This window comes from Homalodisca vitripennis, chromosome 3, assembly GCF_021130785.1.
Source record: "Homalodisca vitripennis isolate AUS2020 chromosome 3, UT_GWSS_2.1, whole genome shotgun sequence".
NCBI lineage: Eukaryota > Metazoa > Arthropoda > Insecta > Hemiptera > Cicadellidae > Homalodisca > Homalodisca vitripennis.
The window spans coordinates 120,663,353-120,688,700 of NC_060209.1; the positions used below are offsets into that span (position 1 = coordinate 120,663,353).

At 34.0% G+C, this 25,348-nt stretch overlaps 1 protein-coding gene across 1 annotated transcript in view; it reads left to right on the top strand.

Annotated features, from left to right (window-relative positions):
- The first annotated feature begins 833 nt into the window (after positions 1-833).
- Positions 834-25,348, top strand: part of LOC124357445 (AF4/FMR2 family member lilli) — a 278,880-nt gene continuing 254,365 nt past the window's right edge. Inside the window, exon 1 of the mRNA XM_046809262.1 lies at positions 834-1,071. Coding sequence (XP_046665218.1) covers positions 1,016-1,071 — 56 coding nt within the window. The 5' untranslated portion in view covers positions 834-1,015. The remainder of the gene's footprint in view (positions 1,072-25,348) is intronic.

The window sequence follows — 25,348 nt, forward strand, 5'->3', positions numbered from 1 at the left end:
TTCAAGTGGAAAATTCCACTCATGTATGACGTTTTACTTACTTCCCTATCGCATGAGCTATATATTTTGCTGCGCTCATATAACCCACAGTTGGTTGTACACTGGTAGAATTGATTTCAAAGTGGAGGATCCTTCCGTAAAATTATGTTTTACAATATTTTAGTAAGCTTTTACCATTTTTGACGGTAGTGAATTTTTTGTAGTTTGTACAATTTTGTTAAAGCACAATGAGTTAATTCTACGAATATTTATTTGCCAGCGCTAAGTTTACTAACTGGTGTTGTAAATGTATAAAATTCACCAACAACTAACCAATTTTTCTTTTATATTTATTACATTATGGAATAGAACCAACCAAGTCAATAGCTCATTAAGATTTATAAGTGGATTCCGAGAATAATATCAGTAGTTTAAATAGAATAGTTTCTGTTGCTGTTAAAATTATGTATGATTTATTTGGACACCACAATAATAGCTGGTGTTTTTAAATGTAATTTGAAATGTAAATTTCTTAATTCAAAACACGGGGGAGATAAAACCCATTTCAATGATGATTATTGATATAGATCGTTACTTTCTTCAGTCTCTTTTGTTTATAAACGTTTTGCTAATTTTCTTCAATTGACCTTACCGAACTTCCTTACAAAAATTTACAGATTCTGCCTCGAGTAGCAGGTTGCCGTACCGGTACTTTTTTTAACACTAGAGTTATCGCGCTGTAAACAGAACGGCGGTGTCCCGACCTTGACCCCGGCGTATCAGCTGTTGTTGTTTTGAACCGAACCTCGGGTATGTGGTGGGCACGATAACGGCACAGCACGGCACGGCACGGCACGGGCACGGCACGGCGGCCGGCGGAGAGGAGAGGTCGCACTGTTGCTTTCGTCGGGAAAGTGTGACGCGACCTACAAGCTCGGGCAGTCCGGGCCGAGGGAGCGACCTCGCACCACGCACAACACTGTAGTGGCGGTAGTGTAGTGTTAGTGTCTTGTGTTGTTGGGATTACTTGGATACCATGGTCGGAGGATACTATGACGGCCCCAACCCGCTTCTCAAGGGCACCCTGTCCAGGTAAAGTGAAAGTAACAGATAAAAATAGAGAATTCCTGTTTATGAAGTCGTTCTGAGACAAATATAAGTAGTATTGCCCAGGCTACAGAACAAGCGTCCTAAGTTTTGATCTTGGAAGGTAACCGACCACGTGGTATGTCTACAGTCTTGACCTAAGTCACTGTCCTTGAGGGCTGGCTACGTCACACTCCTCGCGTCGCGGTGAACACGGACGTTAAAACTGGCAGTTTACAATTCACAGCCATCAGAAGGTATACTAACGAACCAGGATTTGTTTCAGAGCTCGATACAACTCACTTAAAAGGATATTACAGTTGTGTGTCCAATAAAAAAAAGAATTTGTAACATTTTTAAGACTATTATTATCTATAATAAAGGACATGTTTGGTTTGTAGCAATATATAAATTGGTAAACAATTGTTTAGGAATTGAAAGGTATATTTGTTTCCGTCTTCATATTACGGTTATCATTCATCATAAAGTAGAATACTGTAGTCTCTCCGTAATTTTGTCCAAACAAGAAAGACCGGTGTTACGTGTTCATACATGATGTGATCAATAAATGTTACGTTCAGTCATGTCTGCATGCCTGCTTCCATATGGTAATTGATGGTGAAAGGGTGGACAGTGGAGTGGGGGACTGATAAAATAGACTGGGTCTTGAGCTTTCTTCGTGGCTGTGAATTTCCAGTCAGGTGTAACGCTGAAGGTTGCGTAACGTTACGCTATTGAACTGATTTTGAACGGTTCTGTGCTTGCTGAGGTCCGGTTAGGTCGACATGACTGGGCAGCCAGCTGTTTACCGCCAACACTCGGCTCAGCTGTAGTCACGGCACCGGTCCTTCTGCACCGCTCGCGAAACGGCCCACCGTATTGTTCAAATATTGATTTGCTATTCTTAGAAAAGAAACTACCTCAGGTAGATCCTTTCTCTTACCACCACCCCTACCGACTGCTATTTCTGTACACTCCATTGCTACATAATACGTTTGTAGACTTTGCATTACTGACTGCAAAATACTTCGATATAAATAAAAGTATTGCCACTCGTTAATACTCATGCAAGTATAAAGTTTTTGTCACACTTGTAACATTATTTAAAGATTTTGTTTTAATATTTTTACGGACGAAGAACGGTTTGATGGGATACAATTTATTTTTTAGGAACATTCTATACTGTATTGTTAATTTTAACAAAACACTGGGTGGATAATGTATAAAAATGTATAAAAACACTTAGTATAAAAATGGCAAATAGCCGCTGTCTAAGATTAATGCAACATACAAAATACACCAAATTTAATACTTCATTTCAAACACAATTTCAATTGGCAAATTATGGTTATAAATTTCTAATTAAACCATTATTCAATTACAGTTTTGTGGGCCATACGATTCCCTAAGTAATCAAATTATTAAATATTCTCATAAAGATTTATTAATGATTAATGAATTAAGTTACAGTTTTACAAATATCACATGGTTAGTAAAGTAGCAAACATTAAAAATTACTTTATTTATACCCACAAAAATTACTAATTAAACGTACAGTTTTTCATTATCTAAAAATAATTATTTGTTTTAGCTGATAACTATTTTAAATGTTAAAGTTGACCTGCGACCTAGACGGTCTCGCCAAAGGTTAAAGTCCTTGCTGATTTTGAATCATCAACTCAGTTGACAGTGTTGCCACCACATCTAGACTGTTAACTAAAATTCTAAGTTTAAATTTTCAATATAATAACGTAATTATGAACTAATCTTCCAAAATAACGTAATATTATAACGTAACGTTATTCTGTTCATAATAGTTTTTACGTGGTAAACTGAATATTAAAAAAGTTTTTCAGTTTTGTTAAATAAGACTTAGCTTGTACTACAACATTAAACACATAGATAAGTTTAGCGTTCACACTGCAACTGACCATGGATTCCTTTTGTAAAATATAATATATGATGGATTGTTTCCTATTGAAACATTTAATTAAATTAGATTTAATTTCATATTTTCCATTATTTGTATGGATCTAAACTTTATGTACAGTTACGTATGGGCATACTTTTAATAATGGACGAACCGCTTAGAAATAAATTTGATAATAGTAGTAGTAAATTGTAAACTTTTATTTAATCTGTGGTGAGGGGTAATCAATCCCTCCCCTCGGAGCAAACATTCAAAATTGAAGCTCACAATCTAATGCACTTATCAATTTAGCACTTTCCCACATGTTTACATTTTTGTTGCTAGGTGAGGACGATTAATAGAATGAGACTTGTGTCCTGATGCCACCGTCGCCACATTTTACGTCGGTGTGCCTGAAATACCACCCCCTGGACACAGCAACATTTCGCTCGTGACGTCATATTGACCTCATGAATGGTGTGCTATTTCAGTGCCTTGACCATGGTCAAGCGTAGAATAGCCCCTAGGCGTGACGCCAGAGTCAGGGGTTGTTTATTCCAAGGGTTACTATGGGATCTCCCCCAATTATCGCCGCCTTCTGCGTTTTGAAATTAAAAGGTAAAATAATGGCGCCGAAATTTACTTTGTTTTTGAGCTCTAATTATGGAATTTATATAAATTTAATCCAATTAATTGGTTTGTTTGTAAAATTAGTGAAATGCTAGTTTTTAAAAAGTTTATAATACAAAAACAAATAAAACTATGAAGAAATATTAGTTTCATATATTTTTTTTATTTAGCCAATTCTGTAAATTGTGCTCTGCAACATTGGTAATAATTAAAATCATTTTATCTGTCCAAAAATCCTGTTAATGAAGATCGTTTGTTAAAAATAAACTTAAGAGTTATGAGCCAACATTAAAAATGAATTTATAAAATCAGGGCTCGGCTAAAAATGTGTTACTGTGATCTAAAATAAAATTATTTTTCATTGTGAAAAGAATTGTTTTATTATTTAAAAACACTATTAATTGTCTTGTAGAACTCGTAGTCGGAAGCGATAATATTAAGTGGCAAATGACATTAAGGAGACCATGAAAACAATTGACACGTTACCTACGCAATGGTCCTGTAGGGTATATATGCGTACATTAATTACGAGTTAATCATGTTACGCTTTCAGGAATCTTGAGTTCCTTACCCTTCTCTGTGCAGTACTGTATCCAAGGAGATTGTTGCGGGGCAAGGTTATATATAGGCTTCTAGACTCAGAACCGTTATATAGCATTCAACAATACACAGAGTGTTGGTGTTTGAACCCAATCCTGAGGGCCTGAGGCTACAGAAGAAATAACTCTGCTGGGTTCTTTGATTCAAAATCCCTGCTAGGGGGAGGATCCGCCTCGGAATGGGCCTCCGTACCGCCCTTCCGTACCGCAACATACAAAAAGCTGCTACTCTACACGATGATAGTTCGCCTTATCGCCTGGTATCCACACACATCCGAGACGGCTACGACGGCACTGGAAACTTTCCAGAATCGGTCGCTATGCCAACTAATGAACGCGCCGTGGTTCGTCAGAAACCACGAAACGATCGTCCTACGGTCTCCAGGGATCCCAACCCTGCGAGACTTCCATCAGAGACCAGGCGAGGGCCATGCATGCAACAACAGCTAAATCATTGTGGGTGGGCGACCAGAGAGGCCGTCCATCCGTGGAAAATCCCCCAACTCAAGGTCATCCTGTACGATCCAACCAAGACTCCACAAGAGCAGACTTCAGCGGACTAAGACTACTTTACCACCAAACTGACCAGACTACCGACTAACGAACTACGAGAACGAGTACTACTACAAGCCACCCCACAGACTACACAACACGAATAGCCCCATTTTGGGACTGGGGCTGCAGACGTCATTCTGCTTGTTACTGACAAAATGTATCAGAGCTCCAGCCTACCCGCTGCCTGCCTGCCTCTTCAAAGTATTCTTCAGAGTTCTAGATGGGGTTAGCCAAAACACGAAATCTTTGAATGCGTAATAAGTATATGAAAATAATGTTACTAGAAAAGTTCTAATCAATTGTTTAATTGGTAAGATATGGGCTATATTAAGAATTAACAATAATAATTAGCTTAATTAAGAGTTTGAAATTTCCTGGAATGTTTAAATTAAATTTTCTTCAAGTAATTGATTAGTAAGTTAACAAAACAAAACAAAAACACACACACGCATACACAAAACAAAAAATACAATGAAAAGTTGGTTTTGTATGTGATACAGTATTAGATGTTATATCATAATATTATGTGTTATATACCAGTCATGTAAATTAACTTGCGACATTGCCGCATTACCTACGCGTTTGAGATATACGTGTAGTTTACATAATAAAATATGAAACTAATAAAATTATGGATCCATGCACATAAAATTGCGCTTTAAATTAGTAAAAATATAGAATTGTTTTAAGAAGTTTAAAAAAGTTGTAAAAATAAATAAATCTAGAGCACTATTGGTTTGATTTACATCTTGGCATAATCAATAATTAAATTAGTATTCTTATTTTCCATGCTCCTCCCCCACAAAAACTGCTTACATTCTTTTAAAGTTCTGATAGTAGCCATATTACAAACAAGGAAGAATTGTAACTCATATGCTACTTTCGAGTTTCAAATACAGGTGATAGTTGATATATACAGATTGTTAAACTTTTAAGATTATAATATTCTGTTTGTAGATAAAATGAAACTTGTAATTGTTTAGTCACAACTTTTTAAAATGTCTAAATAAGAATGTGTATGCATTAAAAGAAGTCATTGAAATAAAAAGATGGTTCAAGATAAATATGATAATTTGTATGATATATGACTGAAGTGAATGACATATTTTTAGTGAGGGGTGGTAGATCTTGTAACAACAGTTTTTCAATCTAAAGCAAAGTAATTTATTATTTAATGTATTAATGTCATCTTACATAAAGGTATTTTAGTCAATTTTTCTAAATATTCTAAATATATTTAAATAAATATTTAAAAAAATAACAACACATTAAATTTTCTATAAAGTTTCCTCCTTTTATACATAAACTAAACAAATTCTAATGTTTTTTGAATCATATTTACACTTAAAGTAAGTACACTCAGAGAGGTAGAGAACTAATTTTGTTTAATGCAGCAACTAAATTATTTTTATGTTATTAATACATTAATAAAATATTTTTAATACAAGGGTCGTAAGTAAATTTTCCAAAAAGATACAACAGAATCCTCCAATAAGCGTCTAAAACTTTCTACCTAAGCAAATCTTTCTAGATTTTTTTCTGCCTTCTGGTGTTTCCAATTCTGCTTTTTTTACACGTGACGTGTCAAAATTATTTATTGTTTTTTCGAAGTTAAAATATTAACTAAATCAACGTATTACGCAGCAATTTGAAGTACGAGAATCTGCTATCAGCAATACTTTCTCTTTGGGCAAGTATACCATAAAACACTATTGTAACTCATACTATTGGAATGGTATGTTTATGCTTATAACGATTACAGTTTCTGAAGTCACTGCCTTTTCGTATGTACACCACGATTCAACACAAAAGAAACCGGTTGCTCATCCATACTTGTCTCCTGATTATGTATGAACAGCCCAAATAACTTTACTGCACATTAACATCATTTGAGTTTGCCCTAATTGCATTACTATAGTAAACATACAATTATTGGTCAATCACGTGTCCTGTTATGTGCGTTTTTCTCCAATTTTCTTACCGTCGCTCAAAACTTAAGATATTTTATGTCATCGTACAAACAAGAAGCTGCAGCAGTTATTATAGTACCAAGAACATGCTCCAGGTCGCACCACACTCAATTTATCATATAATCAGCTCTGTATTTACTTTCCCCCGGGCAGAATCATTGTATCGTTTGTTTGGATTGTGAGATATCGCATACGAGTACTGAAGTTACTGCGCTTCACATCGCAAAGCGAGCCGGCTTGTTTTTATGATTTCGATACAATTTAAAATGTTATTTTTTAAATGGTTATGTAGATACTACTAGCATTTATAAATCTTATTTTTATAACGGTCACAACTAAGACTGGCTGCATATAGTTATAAGAGTTGTACATTTTTATTCGGCCTTAAGTTTGAGGAAAATTATGTAATTTCGCCTGCCAGTATGTTGACTTGGAATTGGAAACTCTTTATTGGAACCTAGTTACCTGGTTCGTGCTCTTTTTCTTTTAGGCAGAAATAGAAGAATATTGAAATGGTAAACTTTTATGGCCCAAAAACGAGAAAAAGAGGCTGAAAGTCGCCATTTTCTCCCAAATAGTCAGGTTTTGTCTCGTTGGCTGTCGCTGATTTAACTGACTTGTTTGACGAGTGATTTTAACTAAAAACAATATGTATGGCATTTGAAAAAATATGGTTTCATACTTTTGAGCCATTTGAAAGCCTCAAACCCCACTAAAAGAAAGACTCTAGAGGAAACGTCTCTAGTGATTTCATGAAAAAGTATGTTGTGATCTCATACAATGCGTACTATTACATCGTTTTGGAGACGGGAAATAACCATGTACGCCACCCCATCAGCCCGTAATGTTAAACCTAAGGATAATACTAACCATTATCTCAGAAAGTATCAGAGTTATAAAATTGACATTTTTAACCAAAAATAACATAGTATCTAAGACACCCTACTAATTTCATTGGCTATATTTTTATTTTTTTAACATTTGTAATTTTATTGTGCTTATAATAATTTTAGATTACTATTTTTAAAATAATTTTTTATTGTTGAGACTAGAAGTCTAAATCTAGTACGGTTTTAGGTGTAAACAGACATTTCTTAATAACCTGTAAAAATGTTTAAATGAATTTGGCCTTCTACTTTCCTGAGATAATGGGACTTTTTGTAAAAAAAAAAATAGATTTTCGGGAAATCGCCGTAATAACAATGATAAATCATATATTTACTGACATTTCAAACAACCGAATTCCAGCTTCTTAATTCTGATACATTTTCCTTCCTCAAACATCCGAGGAGTTTCTTCCTGTTCATCCTGGTCCTTTTTCTGGCTAGCTTTGTCTTTCTGCTACTTCCACATGCTATATTCTGAATTTTATCATCCGACCTTCGATCAATTTCACTAAGGGCCACTTCTGCACAATTTTTGCCAATTTTTGAACCCAAGCCCTTTTATAGACTTGCTAATCTCTCCCCTGACTGCCCTCATTAAAAAGTAATAACTGCATCATATGTGCCTAAACTTTTAGAGTTTGTAGTCCTACAAAGTTATTTTTTGGCACTCTGGACCAAAGAAACAGAATAGAAGCTTTCGTTTAATATTCTTGAGTGCAGGCCGTGCAGACTAACAACTATAAAAAAACTACAGTTTTTGGCCAAGGTCCCTGAATGATAGGTTATTATCAGATCAATTATGGAGCTGGTCCAGTGAATTTTTATGTTCAATATGTTTTAGCCATCCCGAATGGCTTTGCTTATACCTACACCATGATAGTGTCGCAAAGCTGTATGTCTGTGGGTTGTCGTCCGTGTACGCTTTATTGCAAGAAAAAATAATTAATTTTATATATTATCTTAAGGATCCGTTTAATGCCATGTATTATATATCATTTTAATCAGAATCATAAAACTAAAAATACAAAAAAATATTAAAAAAAAGTAAATAAAAATTTTTGAAATTTTTCGGGCGTACATCTCCCCCTTAACATCATTTGAGTTTGCCCTAATTGCATTACTATAGAAACGTTACAATTGGTCAATCACGTTTGTCCTGTTATGTGCGTTTTTTCCCAATTTTCTTACCGTCTCGTCACAAAACTTTAAGAATATTTGTATGTCATCGTGTACAAACAAAGAAGCTGCAGAGTTTATTATAAGTACCAAGAACGAATGCTCCAGGTCGCACCAACCACGTCAATTATCATATTAATCAGCTCTGTAATTTACTTTCCCCGGGCAGAATTCACTTGTTATCGTTTGTTTGGATTGTGAGATATCGCATACGAGTAACTGAAAGTTTCTGCGCTTCACATCGGCGAAAGCGAGCCGGGCTTCTTGTTTTTATTGATTTTCGATACAATTTAAAATGTTATTTTTTAAATGGTTTAGGTAGATACTAGTTTTCTAGCAATTTATAAATCACAATTATATAACGGGTCCCCTCCCCACAACTAAGACTGGCTGCCATATAGTTATAAGAGTTGTACAATTTTTATTCGGCCTTAAGTTTGAGGAGACAATTATGTAATTTCGCCTGCAGTATGTAGACTTGAAAATTGGAAAACCTCTTTAATTGGGAACCTAGTTACCTGGTTCGTGCTCATTGTTCTTTTAGAGCATAAAATAGAAGAAATATCGAAATGGTAAACTTTTTCTGGCTCCCAAAACGAGAAAAAGAGGCTGAAAGAGTCGCCATTTTCTCCCAAATAGTCAGGTTTGTCTCGTTGGCTGTCCGCTGATTTAACTGACTTGTTTGACGAGTGATATTTTAACTAAAAAAGCAATATGTATGGCATTTGAAAAAAAATATGGTTTTTCATACTTTTGAGCCATTTGAAAGCCTCAAAACCCCCACTAAAAGTAAGACTCTAAGAGGAAACGTCCTCTAGTGATTCTCAAGAAAAAGTATGTTGTGAATCTCATACAATGCGTGCTATTACATCGTTTTTTGGAGACGGAAAAATAACTGTTAAAAGAGACTTTAGTGGTCATTGTCTTAGCTTTTATTAGTCTTTGACGTTGTTCGTCTAATACCTATCTTTCAAAATAAATTTCAATTTATATCTGACAACTCACCAAGAAAAGTAGTTACTGTTGTTCTGTGAGAGAAGTAAGAGAACAAAGATGTCACGTGACAGGCTTCAATGAGGTTGTACGCAAAATCTCTAAAACTATAAGGTTCATCCTGAGATGTCCTGCCTTACATGATTAAACAGGCCATACAGGACACTCATACAGAAAAACAAATTTTTACATTCAACCGACAGAACGAAACGAGAAAATTGTGTCAGCCTCCATGGAGTGATAGGCTTCAAAATAACGCTCAGCAACAGTCCATGTTATACATGCACCATCACATAGCTCATTCTTGTCTATATAAGAACCTGAGTTTTTTCAATGGAAAATAGAAAGTTTTACATAGTAAAATCTCCCACTTCGATATAATCTTTCTGCCAACACGATAAATTCCCACATTTCTCTTTTAATAATGGTAGACGTCATTTTTTTTTCTTCCACAACTTTTTAATATTATTTTAAAATGGCTCATATCAACCTGTTAAGGCTATCATCAGTTCATCTGTATGAGATTAGTTGCACAGCACGCGTTCGAATAATAAATATTTCAGTTTGAGTTAAGAAGGATCCTGCAACGCATGAGGTGCTCTGATATTAATTGTGAGAGTTATTATAAATCTTTTTCGGTTACCTCTCTGAATAAAAAATGTCACACACGAGTTGAAATCTCATATGATTGATCTACGTGTGAAATTTACAAATTTTATTTTATTCTGATATTTCTCGATGACATTCAATGGTTCCCCGAAACGTTCAATGTATTCAGCTAACGCTCAGTTAAAAATCTCATCGAGTGACATTGCGTTCATATCGATCGAACTCGGTGTTGCCTCGTATAACAATGAAACTTCATGAAACATTCAAGACTACAGATCAGTTCGTGTTTTGAGATATACTCCGAATTCGGACAGAAAAAACAGGAAACAAAATTTGTTTTCAGCCATTGCATAACGCTCAGCCAGCCCGTAACACTAGGGGTGGATTAAAAACGATCAAAACACCATCGAGTACCAGTAGATACTGTTTTCTATCAGCCGAATTTCCCAGTAAACAAACATTCTGTTCGTAATAACCATCTCCTGCTAATCTCAACCGTCCATAGTATTCTAACAGAACAGCAAAGTTGAGATATAATTCAGTGAATTTTACAAAATCTTGTCATATTAACTTTTTTGATTTTTTACTTGATAATTACGCAAAATCATTGGGATGGCACAGCACTGTCCAACTATTAAGAAATTTCGGACCTTATATAAACAATCTTGAATTGTAACAATCTTGTCCTGTTAACTCATTTTTTTTTAATGTTGATATAATATGTTTTAATTAAATACAGTATGTGTAGCTTATACCGTTTGTGGTGGCCACTTGTTTCTTAAATTTTACGGTAGAAGTATGGCCATCACCACGAGTCAGTAGCAGGCTTCGCTGGGTAATTTTCATGGCAAAATTTAAAATCTGATAAGCTCATTTCCTGAGGACAGATGGGCCAAGACAATCGAGTACGAAAAAGAAATTCCACACGAATATGACTCATTTACTGTAGTATTAACTCATTGCAACGTAGCATCAGCATAACTCATTATTGCTAGAAATGGGGTTTCATGCACAATTTGAAGTTTACAAGATGAAATATTATTTTTTGGACATATCTTGAATCACATAATAAGTTCAGATTTTTGGAGTTTTTAAATTGGGTTTCTTATCAGTGTTAAAATAGACCAAAGTGTTCACAAAATTAAAGTCAACCATAAATGATGTATGTGTTGGGATAGTTTGGCTACATATGTTAGTAGCCATCATGGTTACCCCATTATATTAATGTAAAAAATATTCACTTGAACGCTCAGCAAAATTTCCATAGAGTGAAATGCACCATCATCGAACTCAGGTAAGTCCTTATACAGAAATAAGTTTTCCTCCACATTTTAAGCATGAATAGGTCAGTTCGTTTTCGAGATATCGTGCTTATAGACAAACAGACAGACATAAATGAAAATTTTTTAAATGTTGTGCCAACAAAAACACATGTATTGTGACTGTGTATCTGTTTAGTTTATAAAACTACTGAAATACGTTATCCGTTAATTGGTTCATCTTAGTTCATTCATATTATTTATTTTTTTAATTAAAAATAACAAACAAAAGCATATAGTTAAATAAATACAGTAGCTTGTGAGTGACGCCGCGCGTACATGTATGTGTGAGCAAGCGTGCCACTGCATAGCTTGTGTAGCTGGAGCTAGCTGCACGTGGCTAAACATGACCTTGTCGCGATACTTCCGTTACTCCTGTCTCCAGTATCCTTTATATTACCAAGCCGTGATCTGTAACTAATGTCAGTCTCTAACCCGTACGTCTACAATGAGGTTACTTACGGAGGCAATCTACTAGTAAGAGATCACTTTTCAAATAGTAGAAGCTTATCTGCCCATCTAACAGTAACTAGTTTATTGCAATTGGTTGATATTCCAGCGGCTGTGTTGTGTGCGGTTAACCATTTTACAGCCGAGGTTAGTACATCATACACGTCGGTAATTCTCTAAATTCACTGACGTTCTAATAGAGCATTAGATATTCCGAAGGTCTCTGTAAAACTTTTTTACAACACAGTTTATTTCATAAACACAATTCCTTATTACAAACAATTCCTTATAAAAAAAACGATCAAAACACCATCAGTATCAGTAGATACTGTTTTCTATCAGCGAATTTCCCAGTAAACAACATTCTGTTCGTATAACATTCTGCTAATCTCAACGTCATAGTATTCTAACAGAGCAGCAAAGTTGAGATAATAATTCAGTGAATTTTAACAATCTTGTCATATTACTTTTTTGATTTTTTACTTGATAATTACGCAAATCATTGGATGGCACAGCCACTGCCAACTATTAAAAATTTCGCTTATATACATCTTGATGTACAATCTTGTCTGTTACTAATTGTTTTTAATGCGCGAGTTTTAAATATAAAACATTTCTTGCAGGAAATTTACAAAAGCATGATGGGCTGGCTATTCTCATCAACATCGCAGAAACACAAAAACAGTAGACGAATTATTCGTCGTATTATAATCTCCAGGACATGGTTTCTCAAACCACAATGTTTGCGTGTGTACACAATTATAAAGTTTACATATAAACCGCCTTTGATCAAAACTGGCGTAGATGTGGCATACACCTTCTAATTTGAAATATCTTAAGTTAGTCCATTAAATAGACATCCGTTTAAGGACAAAGTGGTTTTGAAGTTTCTATTTATAAAACTTAATGTTTTAAGTCTTTATTTTTTTTTAATGAGTTCTAACGTCCTAAAAGATATGAAAAAAAAACATGTACTCAATATACACTCTTAATGGTCTTGCTAATTTAAACTACTCTGTAAAAAATAAGCTTGAAATGGTCTTGATTTTCACGAATCCTGTACACTATAATCGAAATGTCAAGATCTACTAAATTTATCAGTTTTAAATCATCAGCGTTGTTTAGATTTAACAATTGTACTAATATTATAATGCACGGAGTATACTTAATAATAAGGACTCTGAGAAATTAGCGCAACATTATTAAATGTTATTGTTGTTTTTGCGAGAAATGAAAATGAGCCCGAAATCGAGAGGGTTGTGTTAAGATCAAACATTGTTATACGGGCTTCAATTTGCGGTAATTTCTCATACAAAACCAGCATTTTGTTAATATACATTGTTGTCAAGATACCTAACATGTTATTTGGAAATGTGTTAGCAAAAGGACTTAAATAGACACAAACGTTAAGTAATAATAATCTGATTACGTTAAGTATGTTAAGCGACATTAAAATGATTCCAAATGAAAATTAAGTATAATTTTTGGACAATCCAAACTATGACATAAGTAAAAAAAAATTATATCTTGTGTTATATATATATATATATATATATATATATATATATATATATATATATTTAATCGTTATTTTATAATTGGTGTTATTTTGACATTGTGTTTAAAACACTAGATGAGCGGCGATTTACTAACTTACTTTGTTGTAAAATACCTGGCAAGTGGCTTAGCAAAGTTCTATCAACAACGGTTTCAATAGACACGAAAGTTGAGATTATTTAACCAAATTACGTAAGTACCAATAATTAAATGATTTATGTGAAATTAAAATGATTCTAAATAAAAATTATCATTTTCGGACAGTGCCACTAGTTACGTGGATCAACATTTGCCGAACGAAAAAAATATATCTTCTGTTTTATTACTTTTTTCATACAAGTATTTATTAAATAAGAATTAATTTGAAAACCACTGGCATGGATTTAGGCACATATTTGATAACAAAACTATAACTATCATATTTTAAATTATATGCATAAAACTTACATTTTTCTTAAATTTTTTCATTACATATTAAGAAGAAATAATAAAAACTTCGCTCTTTCTTATGAGCTATTTATTATACGACTATTATGCTTTTTGGTGTGAAGATAGTTATTGCAGCTGACGTGGAGAGTTTTATCGCAAAACTCATTCAATTAATTAAGTCTCCCGAGTTATATAAATCTCATAACTACATAAATTCGTACAATGAGATTTTTCAACACCACATAGCCTCACAATCAGCACATAGAATCGCTTGTGATCTCAGATTTAAGAACTCAAACCCAATGGTGTTTTAACTTTACAGATGTTATCAGCTACTTAAATGAATTCTGATGAAAGTTCACGTAGATATTCGTGATATCGTACTTAGAAATCGTTGCATTCTCTGACTGGAGGACTCCTCTTAGTTAAATTTGTAAATGTTAGCTACTGTCAACCCGGGGACTATTCAACAACGTTTTACATGGGTATCCGTGTTACGGTGTAGTGCTCAGGGCTCATAACCACTGCATTTACATTATGTTATTTTGTCTATGTGAGAAAGTGGTTCTGAAGATGCAACATCCAGTGAACACAAATGATGTAATTTAAAAACGAGATGCCTGGACGCTTTGTTACGTTCTAGGCAAATTATTAAGGGCCAAACATGTCCTTCTTAAAATCGTGCCGCTGTCTGTCTATCTGTGAAATAACCCTTGATAGAGAATTGAAAATTAGTATATAGGTTTCAAGGAAGAACTCTACTAATTTTGTGGTCAAAAGGCCAAAGAGCAGCAAAGTTGCAGGCAGTTTTGTCAGATGTTAGGTTAGTTAGGAGATGCAACCGCCATCAACTCCATAACGTTTTGTGTTAAATTCATGAGCACAACCTGAAATTTTTCACAACTGATCAGCGTTGAAAAATTAACATTTTTATTAATTTCACTAATCTGGGGAAAAGTCAGTCAGTTTGGTAAATGCTTGCTTTACGTTCAGTCAAGTTCTTCCGCACTCCGTTGTGTCGATATTTAGACGTTAAATTGTCTGCATCAAGCTTAACAGAATTTAATAATGGGAAATCATACATATAGAATAATAATTCTGTTTTTAAATCTTTACCAACAATTGTAAGTATATTTATTCATGGATAAGAATTTGCTGGTTACAACTGCGAAGATTATGGAATTCGGAAGTGACGACAGCTGAATTCATGATGTGAATTTCTTGAGTACCAGTACTCTGATAAGACGAGACAAAATAAATAGATATGCGTTTTCAGTTGTTGAAAACAAGTAAAATTGGATTCCGAACATTACTGGTTTGCAGATTAAGCAGAAAACAATGGTAGCAGGTGTCAGTAGAGCACTGTGCCACAGATGACAAGTGAGTTGACAATGACATCGTGACAGTGGCACCAGAGTGTGGCGGCTCGGCGCCAGCTGTGTGGCCCGCGTCACTTCACCTCTAGAACCAACAAACTATTTCACTCGTCGCAACCTATATTTCTATTCATACATTACGTCAAATTAATCATCCACAGATTCTCAACGAAAAATCCGTGTTTTTGCACTATACGTAGTACACATTATATGTTATATTGTTGTATACCATAGTGTTTTATGAAATTGTACCAAATGATTACAGTTTCACCATATGCACAAAACTAGTACTTTTCCATTAATTTGTAACTGGACATAAATTATATTTTACAACAATTTTCAAGTTGGTAAGTTTTTCCCTTTTAGGAAAGAAGAAATGTTATTTTGGCGTGTGAGCGATCTCTACATGTTTAGAATTATCTACTTACAAGTCCTATTTTTTAGACTTTGAGATTTCTTGATTTGGCTCATAGATTTCCATAACAAATGTTATCACTAGCTCCTCAAAATTACTAGGCTATAACCAGGCCAAAACACTTTAAGACACAGCAAGATTACAAAAATAATATGTAAAACCAAAAATAAGCTAAGGAAGAACCCTTCATAGAATGTTAACTTTAATGTTTCAAAGATAAATTTAAAGGTTGATAGGGGCAAGTGCTGGTACTTATAATGGCCTCCCAAATACCGACTCTCATACATACGGATGCAGGTATGTACATAATATTTGCACTGATTATCAAACATCCGTAGCCCCTGTAGCTTTACATGACTTCCCTGGAGATCCGTATTAGTGATTCCTCTCCAGCCCTGAGGGTCAAAACCTATATATCAAGCACTTACTAATATATGTGACATCAGCGACCTGCTTATTATTGTTGGTAGGGGGCTAATTAGGGAAGGTATTTGCGATATGTGACTCCCCATAGGGGGGAGTCCAGCGGTAAATCTCCGAAAATTGTCTAACCCTTTAAAAAAAGTGATCAATATTTTTTCAACACCACTAGAATGTTTTGTTACGAAGCTGCAATGAGTAAAAGCGGAACAAACTGGACCCAAAATAAGCAATTTGCAGGATGTACAACACAATTCACAACTTGAGTTATAAAAGTTATATATTTATGCTTCTTTTACGAAAATTTTTATCAGTGATGTGGCTGAAGGGACTTGCTCATATTCTCGATAAATTCAAAGAACACATAAAGGCGGTTTCTTATTTTACCGCTTGACAAGAAAAGGAACTTGACTGAGCTTTTCCGAATTCTACTTTTCATAAGAATATCTGTGGTCACAAAATACCACCACGATTTCCTGTAGTCTATGACCTCTCGGATTAGAGTACTATAAGTGAATGTAATGAAGCTATAGATGGGTGCTCTTAACGCCCCTGTCAGCTCCTGGCCTCTGGGAGCCTATAGGTTGTTGGCAGTTCCTTGAGAGCTCCCTGCCTCTCCTGGCTCCGGGCCTCTCAGGTTTCTCGCCCTATAGAAGAATGAGGACTGACCAGTTAAACCACGGCTGCTTGAAGTCCCTAGCCTCCATAACCACTAACTAGTTAGGTGCCAAATGTACCGAATAAATGTCATAAAATACTATTAGAAGGCATCTACAATTTAGATTCAAATCCATATTTGCAATACGTTCATGAGATCTAAAATAACAATTAATTGTGTATGTTTTAAGGCTATTTCTCCCTATATTCAATTATATAAATTGATTTATAAAATTTCAAACATGTCGTATAGAATTTCCCTGTCGATTTTTGAAAAAAACCTGTAGATTTTTTGACGTCCAGAGTAGTTGTGTGGAAACACAGTGTTCAGGCTGCAGAGCCTTAATACAAATTTCTCAAATATTTCTCTGAAGATTTATAATTTAAACTGCCAATTCTTATTTTGATTACATTAATTATGAGCATATACATCTTACAGGTCAGATGTGAAAAAAACATTTTTTGGGTATGGAATCCAAGCAGAGACATGTAATACTGTCGTTCAATAATTTGTTCCATAAAACAAACATTCATACTGAGTTTTGTCAAAATCCATAGATTCATGACGTCCGCTGCGAGTGTATCAAAATTGTCCATGTCCTGGTGCACCGTTTATAGTTTTATTTCTTATTGTATCATTATTCGCCTTATTTCTACTTATGTGGCTAATAATATAAAAACAAATATATTTCTATTTAAAAATTTCTCTATTGGATTAACCCATTAAAACTGAATGTTTATTTTATTATGCATACATTTTGAGACTTCACTTCACAGTAAGATTAAACAACGTTTAATACTTTTAGCCTGAAAGCACCGAGGTAGTACAAGTTGTAGCGATGTCTGGGCAACAGAGTGGCGCAGGAGAGCAGCGTACATCCGGGCACGGCCGGGGGAAAGTGATACAAATAAATCGCTCCTTTCGCCTGGCCATTGTGGAGGCGTGAGACGGGCTGCTCTGGCTCGCTTGGGAATATTTTCTAATTACATATATGGCTGCAATAATCATCATAATGTAACCATCAGCGAAATCGTTATTTCAGTTTTAATACGATGGTAAAAGAAATGTAACCTTTTAAAACTTTCTGATATTGCCGTTAAAAAGCATAGAACCACAAATTCTACAGTTCAAATAAATATAACATTTTCGTCCCTGTTAAAAATCTGTTGTGTGGTGACGAAAAGTTATAGTAAATATGTGACGTAAAAACATCATAAATTTTTAATTTCAACAATATCATTGGTTATTGTTTCTAATTAAAACGAGAATTCCTTTCACAGTGTTGTATAAACCATTGGCTTGAGAAATTATTGCATACAAATCAGCTGCCAACGAGATAATTAATACTTGACGTAACACACAATCATAGGATGTTCCATTGTCCAGTGTCCGTGTGTATAAACTTCACATATCCCTTTTGAAGATCCGCGGTAAATGTTCTGATAATCAAAGTTTTCAAAGCAGGAATAATTATTTCTAGAACAACTTTAGGTTAGTCCTCAATGACGTTATCCTTGCAAGAAGGAACGACAAACCGCAAACGTCCGACTCTAGTGTTTATGTTCAGTACCGTTTTGCAATTACTGAATCAGACTTCGTTTTGTGTCTTCCGTAGAATGAGTCATCTGGTTGTCTGATTCATCCAGTTGCATGTCCTTGAGTGGACTGAATAACTACAGACTCAGTGAGGTATATCTCTGAGAGTGGTTGCGGTTGTACTATTGGCTTTTTGTTGGGATTAAGAAAATGTAAAGTCATACCCTTTGAGATAATATCCCTGGGTACAAAAAAGAACAATGTTTTTGATTACACCATGGAGTAATTTACAAACATTTATAGTTGGAAATTCAGATAATTTTGTTATCATGCTGAAATAAAAACCGCTGAATATAAAAATGAGATTTTTTAACATAATATACATGTGGTATAGTCATGGATGACATATTTTGTAACAATTGTAAACAACTTATGATGGAATCACATTTTGATGTGAAATAGTTTAAACAATAAATTGATGTACTAGATAATTTCACTAGCTAAATTAACAGTTGATATAAAAGCTTTATCAGTTTAGGTAATGAAGAACAAACACGCATTCGGTAGTAATAACTGGACGTACTGATGTATCCACATGCGACTGTTAGGCTGTACGGTTTCAGAAAATTGCAAGTGTTTGATAAAAGATTTCTGAAGGATATACATGGGTTATGAATAAAACGACATTATCTTCAATCGTCTTGTAATATACATACTGTAAAAAGTGTATACAAGGATATATTTAACTATATTTTATAGTTTTATTATAAAATGCCCTTAAATTTAGCTTCCAATGCCTACAAGTCTTCGTGCCACGTAGAAGAATTTTATACTCATGTAGTATTCAAATATCTTAAAGAGCTCTCTCTAATCATAATGTTGTTGAAACATGAATAAAATCATTACTCCAGTCGTAAATTGATAGCATCCCCTTAATCGAAGCGTTTAACAAGATTTCACACAATTTACTTTAATTTTCATTTTTAACTTTAACGAAATCAGTCGCAGTAATTGTTGATAGTAACATATTTTCAATTGAACTACTAGACTTGTTCATATCGCGAAACTACAGGCTAGCAGTCGTAACACACTTAACTTGCTATCGAAATTAGTTGGATTATGCAAATGTACGTTCAAGTGACATTTATTTTATATAAATTGTGTCGTACTCTTCGACACAGGTATTTAGACACACAGTGTGAGTGTTGTGCTGAACCAGTGTGAACGTAGTGCTTCTGGAGGTCGGAACTTTTTTGGTAAGGGGGGAGTGGAAGGGGTGAAGCAAGCCTGGCCTGTGACATTTACTCGAGAGCAAGGTCGGGAGACCGGTAGAACTAGCAGAGTTGACCTCCAACAGCACCGACCACCAAGTACCTGATTTTCAGATAATAACGGGTTAATTTTAAAATATATGCAATTGATAACGATCCTGTACTTGTATTTATACCGCCGCAAATATTGTTTTACAGGCTCAAAACATCGGCAATTTGAATTTGTAGTTCGATTGATATATATTTTTATATGTGCGGGTCTGTATGCAGTGACGGATGTAATTTTCTTGGGCTTTTAGGCCCAAATAAATTTGCACCCCCTCTCTAAAGATTTGCTTTGTGTAAATGTTTCTATCATGTAGTCGTCATGTAGTTCTATCATGTAAATGATAAATTTGATATTCTCATGAAAAATATTTTTACTGAATTTGAAACACTTTGAAAAAGAAAATACATTACTTTTGAATTACCAAACGCCGAGCAATGCATTGTTACGTAGCAAAGTATACGAGTTAAGCAACTATCACTCTTCGTGTTTCCTTTGATCTAAATGCCGTAATAACGTCGTCATATAGCATTTTAAACTAGTCAAAAATTATACGATTGAAGTTTGCACCCCTTTTGGGCTTACAGCCCTAGTAAGCCTTTTGGTACATTCGCCATCGACGAAATCAATTTACATTGATAATGTCCGGTAATAATGTAAAAGTACTATGGAACTGCCTTCAACGCACATAGTATGACTATAACAATTGATGCATTCTTCAAATGTTTAATTCAAATCTATGGAAACCGTATCGAATTCAGTGGTGGAATCTAACAAACGTGATTAAGTAGGAAATCATAATAACACGTATATATGTTTATTTCATGAATGTGGGGGGTTTTTTAGTACGTGGATTTAATTTAAACAAATGCTTTCCAAAGAATATACGAGAATCTGAGTTGTAACATGTAAAATAAACTGGTACAACGGAATTTCGAAAGACGTGATAGTGAAAAAACGTAACGAAAGTTACAAACATTGATGTCAATGGTAACCAACATAGTACAAAATATCTACATGTCGTCCTCCGGAAGGAAAACTGCCCTTCGACCTTTCTTGTACCAAGATGAAACTATGTACCTTTTCAAGTCTCTTGGACCTTTGTACAACGGACGGACAGATAGACAGATAACGAGACAATGTTAAGAATACCTGTCGTGACCTTAATAAAAATAACTTGTTCTAGGCGTGATAAAATGCAAGATAATCTAATAGAATAATTAAACATACTATTGCAATATACAGTAACATTGTATTAAATTTCATCCTTGCCTATACAAAATAATTTCAGTAAAGAAAATAATGTTTTCAAAATTCTCAAGAATCATAATAGAGTATTCTAAAATAATTGTACTAAGAATATCTGTGCCAATCTTACCAAGAAATAAAAGAGGGTTTTTGCTAACAAAGCTTTGTGTAAAATGTTGAATAATGTCAATAAGCATACACTTAATACACTCAAACTAAATAACTATGAAATCCAATGGTATGTAATTCACATGAACAATGCAGTATATCAAAAGTATTGTAAAAAGTTGAAATGTTGGTCAAACGTCCAAATCTTTTGTGGATGAGTCGATGACCATCGACGGCATAGGCTACTTATATGCATGACTATGCTTTCGAGACACAACTGGCCTGAAACTACTGCTTATTGCGATACCATTCACCAACGTGGTGTGCAATTTTCTCAAAGTCACATATAATTTAATCTTAATCCTTCTGCAGACAATGTCCTGTATCTCGTCGGTAGAAATACTCTGGCTCCCTGTAGTCGCTTTGCTTATTTCTCAAAATTCAAGAACCGATCTTGTACAAATGTAGTCCCGTCAATACCGAATAGCAACTTTGAGTGATATAAAAGACATATATGAATGTATGGGGTTACTCTTGTATATGTTATTTCACACAAGATATTTCAAAGCTCCTGCTCCTTTTTGGCAAAAATGGAATTATAATATCTTCGAAATTAAATGGTAGATTGACAGGTAAAGTTAAGGAAAAAAATCCCTTGCTATATATACCTTTATATTATATCTCATCTATTATACGGAGGGAGTATTTAAAAATGTATGTTTTCCTAAAGTTTAGGTTTGTAATACACCGAGAATTGTAATACAAAAAGTAGTATGATACCAAAGCCAATACAATTAGTGATTGTTTATAATGATATCTCTATTTCGTAAATATGCTTATCGTATACTGTATAAAAAAAATGTAACGTGTTTACCGTTTACTCAGGTAATGTGAATTGTTTATTTTCACGAGTCTCTTTTAGGGGAAATTTTAAGAGTAATCGTACTTTATTCTATAATTTCTTGTAAAACTTATGAAATTTTTATCATATTTTACTTTTGTTGATATCCTTTTGTTTTGATCAGTTTTTAGTTTTTTTTGTTGGCAAATTATGATCTATTGGCATCGAGATCATTTTGTATTTTGCTTGCCCATGCCAGTAAGGGCATAATACAGCTATAGAGTTATTATTATATCAGAATGAACGTGTATTAACCTACATTCCTTTCAGTGCAATTCTCACTGCCGTCTAAGTAACCCATATACACACAGTTTTAAACATTATCATAATCGCCTATTTTTCTTATAGGGAATTAGTGGAAAATTCTTGGCAGGTGAAATGCATTTTGAGTCGTAATTTTTACTCCACGTAATACTTTCCTCAATGGCCTGCAACCTCGAGCTTTACATTATCCAAACATCGAAAAATGCTTAAATGCTGGTAATTTAGGAAAGAATGACGTTACCCGATGTTATTCGTCGCAGTTATAAATGCATTAAGATTTGTTTGGATTAAAAATAATACAAGCTAACCTTGTCTATCACTCCTTATTCAGTTGGCTAGTTTTCCGTGAAACATTAAAAATCTATTTATAGTGTGACGGATGACAGAAACCAACACCCTAATGGGCGAACCTATTTAGATAAAGCCATAATATTAAGCGCTAATTGGTTCTTTGTGGTTCGGTAGACAACGTCTTGAGAATCTTTTACGTGCAACACGATTTTACAAAAAGGGAAATACGCAACTTGTTATGTACATGAAGCCTCACTTAAGCATCATTAGCATTTGTTCTTCTCGCCATAATACGTGAGTGACGTGACGACAGTAATTATCGTAATAATTGTGACCATTACGAGTGATCCATTTGCCATTATCCATTATTGTGACAATTATTAGTTGCAGTTTTAAGGCGAGGACACGTTCTAGTGAAAACATTGTCCGTCGAAAAGTAAATAGTGAAATTTAATCCATCGAGCTTTGAAAATAATAAAAAATAATATTTCTATATCATTCATAATAATTGTCGTTCACTTGCCAACAAAATTAATAATATAACGTTTAGTTTTTAATTACTTGTTAGTATTATTTTGAAAATATTACTGAACGTTACCTAAATTAAACATGTTATGTTGTAAAAATAGCCATTTATAATAATATTTTAATTTTCATTTCGATCAAAAATAATGATTTAAAACATTTATATTTCGATGGAGGCAAAATAACAATGTTTAAAGTTTAAAAAGTTAGATCTTAGGCAATATGATGTTTTTAATATCTATTTTCTATCCTTAATTAACTAAAGAGGAGGAGAAATTTATATCGAAATTCAGATATGTGTAACATTAGCGGAACTGAAAAATTCAATAAAGATTAAAAGGAAGAGCTCATTGTCATTTAACTGTTATAAAATAATTTACAAAACAATATGAAAACATTGATCTAATTGTAAACAATGATGATATATATATATATATATATATATATATATATATATATATATATATATATATATAATTGCTATAAATAGGCATCACAGGAAAGAATTTACTCGTAGTTATTATGAGTTAAAAAAAAAACAATGTACTAAATTAATTACAAATTTTAATGAAGTCTTTTTAATTAAGTCAGCAAAACTTGTCTTGTGAAGTTTTGTATTTAAGATTTTACAAATGAAGTTAAGTTTAGTGAAAGTTCTGAGTAGATTAATGTTTGGTCTGCAGTGTACACAGAGTTTATCAGTGATCATTGTGATCTGTCAACAGAGAAAGTTCGACCATTTCAGCCAGCTGCTCTGACATCTACTGGCTGTTCACTGAAAGATTTTAGTTCATTGTTACTTTGTACTGTCATTAAAATTACAAGAAAATCTATTTAAATTATTATAGAAATCAATGTTCTGATCTTTAATTACCCAGCGATGTCGATGTATTCAGTACGAGTATTAAAATAAAATGTTAAAATCTAATAATAAGTTAATAATTACTAGTATTAGAGCATTGGTCATATAGTTAATATAATTTCAGATATGTTTTTTCATATTTGTTCTGTTTTTAACGAAACAACCATAAAATTATGATAACTGCGATACATAGTTACGAGACATATTTATTAAATAAGTATCGTTTTGAATCCCACGCTTGCGCACTACCATCGTTTGTTAGCAAAGTCCCATACAAATTACAACAAAAATTCATCGTTTTTTAACCTGTTAGTGCAAATTTCAAATACACCCGTCAACTGAGAATATCCCCTATGAGAATTATGAAGTGCACGGACAGAATATTATGAGTGACGGAATTACATTCAAATGGGTAAAAGCTTTAAAAGACGACCAAAAGAATGTTTTAATGATGAGAAACGAAGTTGACAACCCTCAATGATCACGAATTATTTGGTGCAGAAAGTAAACGATCAAGTGAAAATGAGCAGATATTTCACAATTGATTCCTTTTAAGGAGTTTGCGCTGGTTAAATCTCTCTATCGAGAAACACGTTTTGCTGAATGACAATTTTCTTCCACATGTGGCAAAACAAACTCAAGACCTCATCACAGATTTTGCTAGGAACAATTTTATTATCCCCCCAACAGCTTTAATTTAGTGCCAAGTGACTACTATTTGTATTTTCAAACAAGCAAGTGAAAGCTGTTGAGAGGCTTTCAAGAATTTTAACATCTTGTCATTGACTTGTCTTTACAACCTGGAAGTAATTCTGCTTGCCTCAAGACTTAACTTGCAAAAATATAAGGACATCCATGGACGAAACACTCGACAAGACAATGACTTTTACGTACCAACTCACAGGACAACTCTGTTTGAGAAGAAGCCTGGCTATGCTGGAGCAAGACTCTTTAATGTACTCTACACAGACATAAAAATACAAAACACCAAGAAGCTGAAAACATCTCTGCAACACTGGCTCATAGACAAGTCCATCTACTGTATCAGCGAGTTTCTCACGTGTGCATGTGGTGCAAGTTTGACAAGCACTAACATTTTCACATACTTTTATAACACAAACATCCTTTTAACTTTTGTTATATTCTCCAAGAGTATGTTCAATAAAGAATCTGAATCTGAAGGATTTTGAAGGTTAAATCAGGAGGAAATCTTAAATGACAACTGTGTACAAAAGATTGTTTTTAGATATGATAAGTGCCTTAATATTGATAGCAGTTG